The sequence below is a fragment of the Pogona vitticeps genome, chromosome 4 (genome assembly GCF_051106095.1).
Source record: "Pogona vitticeps strain Pit_001003342236 chromosome 4, PviZW2.1, whole genome shotgun sequence".
NCBI classification, from domain to species: Eukaryota; Metazoa; Chordata; class Lepidosauria; order Squamata; family Agamidae; genus Pogona; species Pogona vitticeps.
The window spans coordinates 43,796,126-43,804,514 of NC_135786.1; the positions used below are offsets into that span (position 1 = coordinate 43,796,126).

Here is an 8,389-nt window from a genome sequence, read left to right on the forward strand (position 1 = left end):
CTTAAGAACTTAATCCATATTGGAACAATGTCCACAACTCAAAATGTTCGTAAGTTGAAGCACCATTTCCCATAGGAATGCATTGAAACCGATTAATCCATTCCAGCCTAAGAAAAAGATACCCAAAAAATAAATAAAACATAAAACACTGCAAGTCCCATAGGAAAGTGTTGGGGCTGCAAACAGAAAACCACCCAAAAATAAACAGAGCAAGCCCCGAAGGTGCTGGGGCTGCAAAAAACAAAACAAAACAAAACCCAGGGAGCCTCAAAGGCTGGCCTAAGAGAATGGGCCGAGGGCCAGAAACCTGGCCAGGAAGTGCTTGCCTTCCTGCCCACCCGCCCGCCGCCTCCTGCTCCTCCAGAGCTTCCCTCACTCCGGTCAGCAGCCACAAACAAACAAACAAACACTAGAGCCACCTCCATTGCTGGATTCCTCGCATACCGGTCAGCGAAAATGGCCGCCGTATGGAGGATTTTCGCTTAAAGGTAAGTTTTTTGCCCATAGGAACGCATTGAAGGAGTTTCAGTGAATTCCTATGAGCTTTTAAAAATCGCTTAGTGATGTTTTCGGTTAGCGGTGATTTTTGCTGCACCGATTAACATCACTAAGCGAGGCACCACTGTATGTTCTTTATTTTATATATGATGCTCCCTTTGTATATTTGTAAATTTTATGTTGGCAAATAAAAAATTTATATGAAAAAAAGAGAACCGTACCAGCCCTGAAACTGGCATGTTATTTTACTTTTCACTGGAAGCAATGGGAGGGAAAATAGGAAAGGTTAGCCCTACCTAACCAAGAAAAACATATATTTAATCATCACCACCACTTCCCTATTGTGGCTGGTTTGCAATCAGCAAAGTTTTCAATCTGATAGTTCTTCTTTTAAAGGATCCCCTTCTGCAATTGGATTAAATTCTTTTCCTGTCATATCATCTGCAAGTGTTAACAAAAGCAGGTATGTCACTATAAACAAAGTCACCAGTTTTTGGCATTCCAGCACAGAGGGCCTTCTCGTGGCACCTTAGTTGTGGAGAAGCTTGTCTAAAGGCTGGAATCTTTTGCATCTTAGGCCTTTTTAAAAAGCCTGCATTTTAAGCATTCTGAAGTAATTCTACATACTAGATGATCTGATTTCATTATATGTGACAAAATTTATAATCACATTTATAACCAACACCCAGAATCCAGCATCTTCAAGACTGTTGTTTGATGATGTATTTTTAAATTGTATCCTGTGTCACACAAAGAATAACAGTATTCATATTATATAAATACAATAAATAACTAAAATCAACAAAATATGTACTGTAAACACACATATAAAGTTGCTTTTATTTGGATAACTTTGGGTGAATGATAGCAATTAAAACATCCAAAATGTACCTCTACTTATGGAATTAATCCGTATTGGAACGGTGGCTGCAGGTCGAAAAGTCTGTAGGTCGAGTCTCCATTGACCTATAATGCATTGAAAACCAATTAATCCCATAACCGGCTGTTTTTGTTCCATTTTGGTTTTTCCCCGGTCTGTAGGTCGATTCTCCGGCTGCAAGTCGAACCTAAATTTTGCGGCCAGAGAAGTCTGTAACTCGAAAAGTCTGTAAGTTGAGCCGTCTGTAAGTCGAGAGTCCACTGTAAAAATAAGAATCTGCTTGTTAGTTTTCATGTTAATAATAAAGATCCTAGTAAAAATAGTTTAAATCTTAGGAGAAGATTATTCAGAGATAATAGAAACTTAGCCAGTGTGATACTAACATTTCCCATGTATGTGTTATTTAAGTGTTTGGAAGTGCATTCAAAGCATTTCTAAATATCCAAAATATTTCAGTCAGTGGGTTCAATCCCAAGTCTGTACTTTAACCCCGTTTGTTGGTAAACTGAGATTTTTTCTTTTTTACCTCAGCTTTTTTACTGAATGAGCCTTACAAGAGATGGGCACGAACCACTGGTTTAATGGTTTGGTGCGGTTTGTTTCCCAGCTGAGCAGCTGATTTGCAGTTTGGTGCCCAGCCTCCTCCAGCAGGTGCCGATTCAGCAGCAACAGCCTGCCCCGCCTCCTCTGGGTGCTGCTGCTGAATGGGTGCCCACTAGAGTAGGCAGAGTGCTGAACCACAGATCAGCTGTTCAGTCAGGCAATGAACTATGCTGACTTGCAGAACCACTGGTTTGTGCCCATCTCTAATCCTAATCACTCAGGAATGAAGTTGGGACTGTAGTGATGTCACAGTACAGTGGTGCCTCGCATAGCGAGGTTAATCCGTTCCGGATTAACCTTCGCTATAGCGAAACATCGCTAAACGGAATTAAAAAAGCCATAGAAACGCATTGAACTTTGTTCAATGCGTTCCTATGGCTTGAAAACTCACCGTTAAGCGAGGTTCTGACATAGCGCCACCATCTTCGCGCCCTCGGTAAGCGAGGGCAGGGCGCAAAAATGCAGCGCGGACCTTCCGGCGGCCATTTTGGCACTGCCGATCAGCTGTTCTCCCCCGCTTCGTTATGCAATATTCGCTAAGCGAATCGCTTAGCGAATATCGCAAAGCGAAAAATCCCCATAGGGGCCATCGCTGAACGAATGCTCCAGCGATGGCCCAGAGCACCTCGTTAAGCGATTTCATCGCTCAGCGAGGCGCTCGTTAAGCGAGGCACCACTGTACTATGTAGTCAACCACTTTTGCATACACAACTGTCAACCTGGAGGTAGGCATTGCATCATGGACCCTCCCATTTTGAAGAGACCTTTGTCCAGCAGGCTGAGGCAAAGAGGAAGTCACAAAAGCAGCAAAATCAGGGAGCTGGACAGGGAACAGATTGGATTTGTCTTCAGTGTGGAAGGGATGGTCACTCTCAAATTGGCCTCCTCAGCCACACTAGATGCTGTTCCAAGCCCTCCGTACAGAGCACGTTAACATAGTCTCGAGACTGAAGGATGCCTAACTACCAAACTGAATAAATAAAACTAATCCTGGCCAGCACAGCTAATGGTGAAGCCTCTTGGAAGTTTTAGTCCAAAAACATCTGGGGACCCAAGGTTGGGAATCATTGAGGAACATGATGACACTTTCCTCTCACTGAAATAAACGTGCTATTTATCAACATTTTTTCCATCCTTTCCTGGCCCCCGAAAAGGTGTACAGGAATGCAAAAAAATGTTCTCAAATCCAGTGCCCTCTTTGAGTTTATCTCCACATTCAGTCTCTTTCACAAACCATATTTTTAATATCCCGCTCCTCCCATAGTTCTCAGAAGCACAACTGAATAAACCGAAACATTAGTCTTTTTAGCTCAGAATTATTTGCTCTGTGTAATAGCAGTTGCCCAGGTCTCTAATAAGAGGCCTGTTTTCTAGCAACATTGTTTAAAAATGGTTCTGTTGAATACAACAAAGGATATCTTGTGGAACATATACATTTTGAACAGGTCTAACTGTAACAAAATACCTGGTGGGGGGGAGAAATGCTGTTTTTGGTGTATGATTCCAAGGTTTCCACAGTCTACTGCCATGATTCTTGGAGATGCAATCCAAAAAAGTAAGGTCATAACAGTAAGAGTACCAAATCTGGCCAATTTAAACTAGACTTCTGTGCTAGTGTTCCTTTGTTATAATCTTGCGCTCTTGAGAGAGAAGCTGGGAATGAGCGCCTCTGAAATATTAATAATTCCTAATAGGTCTTTGTCACATGAGGCTTGCTTTGTGATGATACTCCTCCTCCCCACTCCTGAAAATGAGGGAGTTAATTGAATCAATGAAGTGAACAGCACAGCCATCCAGCATATGCTGACTTCCCTATCAGCCCCAGTCATTACTGGAGGACCCTTTGTCACTCATCATTGCTTGATTACACCACTTGGCCTGCGAGGGGATTTGATGGGAAATATCCAATGAGGGCCCAAGCTGTTCCCAAAGCCAGCTTTGCAGAGTTTCAGATAAAAGGGAGAGATTCCATTAAGGCAGGAAAGGTTAGGACAAGAGGCATTACAGCAAATCTGGACAGAGGTAAGGTGATAGTTTTCTCTGAGGCTTAGAAAACAGATGGGCCCCCAGGAGATTCTGCAAATGGGTAACCCAAGAGCTGTTCTATTATAGGAATATGGCTTGGCTTGGGCAGAGGGTCAGCATATAAGTTTCTTTGGATTTGACAGCCAAGAAGAGAGACTTGTAGAATGCAGTACTGTAAGAAGTTATGGAGCCTGCCTTTGTTTAAGCCTGGCACTGATTTAGTCATACTTCTAGCAGACAGATTGAGCTCTTGGTCCTACCTCAATAATTTTGTCTGTGTCTAGTATTTAACCTTAGTTACAGGAGAGCTGCGTGCTTGTGAATGAGGTGGATGCACTGATTCTGTCCCCTCCTGCCCTCCTCCCAGGTTTTCTGCAGGATGATTGCTTTTTTGATCTGACAAGAGTTTGCTATTCTCAGCTCCCAAGGAGACAGGGAACGGCAGGTGGCTGAGCTAATGTAGCGAAATGATGGCAGATAATGCACAGGGATGTGGTTGCCAGCCATGCGCACAGGTGTTAAAGGGACAGCTGCAGAATAAGAGAGCCCTAAAAGGAGGCCAAAGTGAGTTTTTGAACGTACACGATGACAGGCTCAACAATGTGGAGGTTTCTTTTATTTTTTATCTCCTTGTTCTTTTGTGAACCTAGCCGAAACCTCAGCACATCTCAGAGTTAAATCTTCTCTATCAGCCTTGCAATTGAGAACAGTGTGAGTAGTGGCAGCTGTTAGGAAGTATGGCCTGTATGATGCTGCTTTGGGGAATGAGATCTGGTTCCTCTGTAAGGGAAAATTTATGGTGAAAGGGCAGAGTGGAGAATTTAGAAGCTGGCAAAAATAGCTGGCTTGTTTATTATGGCACGTAAGTAAACGAGCAAAAAAAGGCATGCTAACGAAAGGTCAGCCTGGAACCAGAACTAAACCCTGGGGATGGTGTGTTGTTTAAATTGATGAAATGGAATGTAAATAATCACTATTTTTATGTACAATGCACATGTGTCATTTCTTGGTGTAAAACATAGCATTAAAACCTGAAGGTACAACCTGGTTTTCACAAATACATAGTAGATAAGATGGTAAGCACGTAACTAGATGGTGCCATTTCAGAAGTAGAGTGCTCCTCCCTGGTTGGTTGGGTTTTTTTAATTGCTAATGGAAAACTGTCAGCAAGCAGTATCTTAACCTACCTCCCCTTCCCTGACATGCTGACTTTCTGTGTCCAGGGAAAGTTCTTCATGAAGATTACCTCTCCCAACCAGTTTGGAATGGTAACAGGACACAGCTAGGTTTACCACTGCATCTGTTGTTTTTTTTTTTAACGAAACTTGAAGATTGTTTCTGTCTATTTACTGTATAAAACAGATCTCATGGGTGTTTATTCATAGTACAAAGATGTGGTTCATTGTACTGATGGGGAAAAGTGGAATTAATTCAAGGAGTGATAAACTGAAATAAGCTCCTGCAGTGAGAAATGCAGCAAATAACTCATTTCAGACATGCCTTCTAATATTAGCCTGTCTCTTAGGAGCAAATAAGAACAATATCTGATCAGAAACATACAAAACCTTTATAACTGTATGTCCTGTACAAAAACTGAAAAAGTATAGTGCATAATGTTTAGGTCTGTATAAGTCACAAAAGTGAAAGCAACTACAATACACTTAATTTCTCTTTTGATTGTATTGGCTTATCCTAGTTTTATCCTTTGACTTTTTTCTGAACTGACACAAGCTTCTCCTTTCCCTTTCCCAACAGGTATCCATGAAAGAGGTTGGCGACGGTCTGCACGAACAGATGAACTGCATGATGGGCGCTCTGCAAGAGCTGAAACTTCTCCAGGTCCAGACAGCTTTGGAACAGCTGGAGATTTCAAGCAACCCGAACCAGGTTTCAGGACTTGGCCGCCATCAGTATTGTCAAAACAACAAGGAGGTGCCAAGGAGAAGGCGTGAAGCCAGCAGGCAGAGTGAGAAACTGATGGGAAATGGTTATTTGGACGACTGCAGTTCTTCAGGCTTTTTGTGTTCTACTCAGGTGTCACAGTCTCCCAGCCCCCTTTACCACATTACCTTACCGGACAGTAGCCATGGGCACACAGCATCATCCCTTAACAGTGTTGGTAGTGAAGAGTACTACCATGCCAGTGGACCTTCATCAACTGTGAGCACAGCAGAGTACCATTCCCCAAGGACATTTATGTCATCCAGCGAGCTCATGTCTAGGAGCTGGTTTTCCCAAGACACAAGCAGCTTGTCTGAGAGCAAATCAGATTGCAGGGAGTGCAGTTTCTCCGATGAGACCAATGACTGGACTTCCTCACTAATGTCTCAAAGCAGGAATCGACAGCCTCTTGTCTTGGGCGACAACATCTTTGCTGATTTAGTGGGCAACTGGTTGGATTTGCCTGAGATTGACAAAAAGGGAGAGCAGAATGAGGCATCCCTGCCAAGCAGCAAATCCCAGGAGTTTTACAGAAAGTTTTCCCTCACAGCCAACATCTTCAAGAAGTTCTTAAGGAGCGTCCGGCCAGACCGAGACAGGTTGCTCAAGGAGAAGCCTTGCTGGCTGCCAGCAGAAAATCCAGAGGCCGAAATCTTAAAGAGGCCCAAAAAAGTAAACAAACAGAAGGGGACCTTTTACTTCCCAGTCCATGGGAATATACCAAACTCTCATGACAAAGCAGAAAGGTGCCAAAAGAAGGAAACAAGCAAGGCCAAAGCCAAACACTCTGCTAAGAAGATCCACAGCACAATAGAGCATACACAGCCAGGGTTTGATTTTAACACAGCTGTGTGGGTCTGAAGTGGAAGACTCATTGCTTCATTTGCCAAAATTCTTCTGTCCCATATGAGAGGGAAACTAGTGAGAGTGGTGAAAGAGATAAATCTGTCATACATAGAGTGGGGTAAGGAAAATGAGAAGAAGATGCATCTTCATGAAACATTTGTGTGGAAAAAACGAATCATTTCCACAAAGACATTTTGTGTAACCACACATATTTGATAAATGGAGTCCAAGTATATGCAAAGGTTTTCCAAAACTACTGCTTGTCCTTCGCAGTTTGGGAGCTTGAGTTAACCTCTGTCTTCAAGACTGCCAAACATATTCAGTTTATCTATACTGTAATTGAGAGATGGGGAAAATTATTTTTCCTTCCTTCCTGCACTGCAGCCCCCAGAATATCACTGCACAGTCAGGAGTTGTATTCCAAGAAAAAAAAAAGAGGGACCTCTTTAAACTTTTCCTCATCTCTGCTCAGTTCAGGTAGAAACAGAATGTTAGGTCTCTGTGTGTGTGTGTGCGTGTGTGTGTGTTTGTTATTATTATTTTAACTCTGCTTTTGCTTGTGTGCACTAAATCCTGGTTTACACACCAGACAAATGAAGCACTTAGTAATTAAGAGTGAGGCATGAATCTGTAAGAATAGACAGACTGTGTGACTTGAACAATGACTGAGTGAAGTTGGTACAGCTGATCATCACATTGCATTTTGACTGTGTTTCTTTTTGTAAAGTGTTATTTCCAGTTCACCCCTCATGATCTTAACTATACTAGAATGTGTATAAACAGTGTGAGGTAGTAACTAGCCATCCAATCGCAGCTGTTAAGATTAGCTGACATTTTTCACCTCTTCATTTTGCCCTCAAAGCCTTAAACTCTTGATGCCACACGGATGTCCCCATGTTGCAATAGATCTTTTCCTGGTTTTGTGGTTTCCTTTTGCATTTCTTAATGTCTATGAATCTAGTCCTGTGAGAATTAGTTTTCCCACAGTCAGCTCTCCCAAGAGTTTGTTAATAAAGCGATGTTCCTCTCTCTGCATATGGTTCCATGGTACTATTTGTACATTGTGAGAAACTTGTGGAATGCTCTCAAAATGCAACATTGGCAGAGTAGTTGTGCCTGCTGTCTGTCTGTCTGTCTGTCTGTCTGTCTGTCTCTCTCTCTCTCTCTCTCTCTCTCACACACACACACACACACACACACACACACAACGTGCATGGGGACACAATACACATTTTTTTGCATTTATGTGAATAACTTCACAAAGAATAGAGCTCATTTTTAAATTTGATGCAGCAGTTCAAGTTTCTTTAACTTCCCACAGCGTATTTTCAAACCTGATGACATCTGTCACAACAAATTGCTTTTCTGGATTATGATTTCCAGAATCCCTGAAACATCCTAGCAAGGTGGCTGGAGGGTTCTGTGAGTTGTACTTGTAAGAACAACATCAGCAACTTTGTCACACTCCTGCAGTACTCACTGAAGAGGGAAACAGAAGAACTGTTAACCCGTGCTAATGCAGTGATAACCTGAAGCTTTTGAAATTTGAGGAGTGTGGTGATGGTATGGTATGGTATCCAGATGCCACAGCACATG

The 8,389-nt window shown here is 42.5% G+C and overlaps 1 protein-coding gene across 2 annotated transcripts in view; it reads left to right on the plus strand.

Annotated features, from left to right (window-relative positions):
• Nucleotides 1-7,828, plus strand: part of INKA2 (inka box actin regulator 2) — a 44,682-nt gene extending 36,854 nt beyond the window's left edge. The window contains exons 1-2 of one of the 2 annotated variants that reach the window (XM_072997194.2): nucleotides 3,918-4,003; nucleotides 5,762-7,828. In XM_072997194.2, coding sequence (XP_072853295.2) covers nucleotides 5,768-6,808 — 1,041 coding nt within the window. In that variant the 5' untranslated portion in view covers nucleotides 3,918-4,003; nucleotides 5,762-5,767 and the 3' untranslated portion in view covers nucleotides 6,809-7,828. Of the gene's footprint in view, nucleotides 1-3,917; nucleotides 4,004-5,761 lie in introns of those variants that run through there. The other variant, XM_020780624.3, reaches the window with a different exon arrangement.
• Nucleotides 7,829-8,389: the final 561 nt, after the last annotated feature.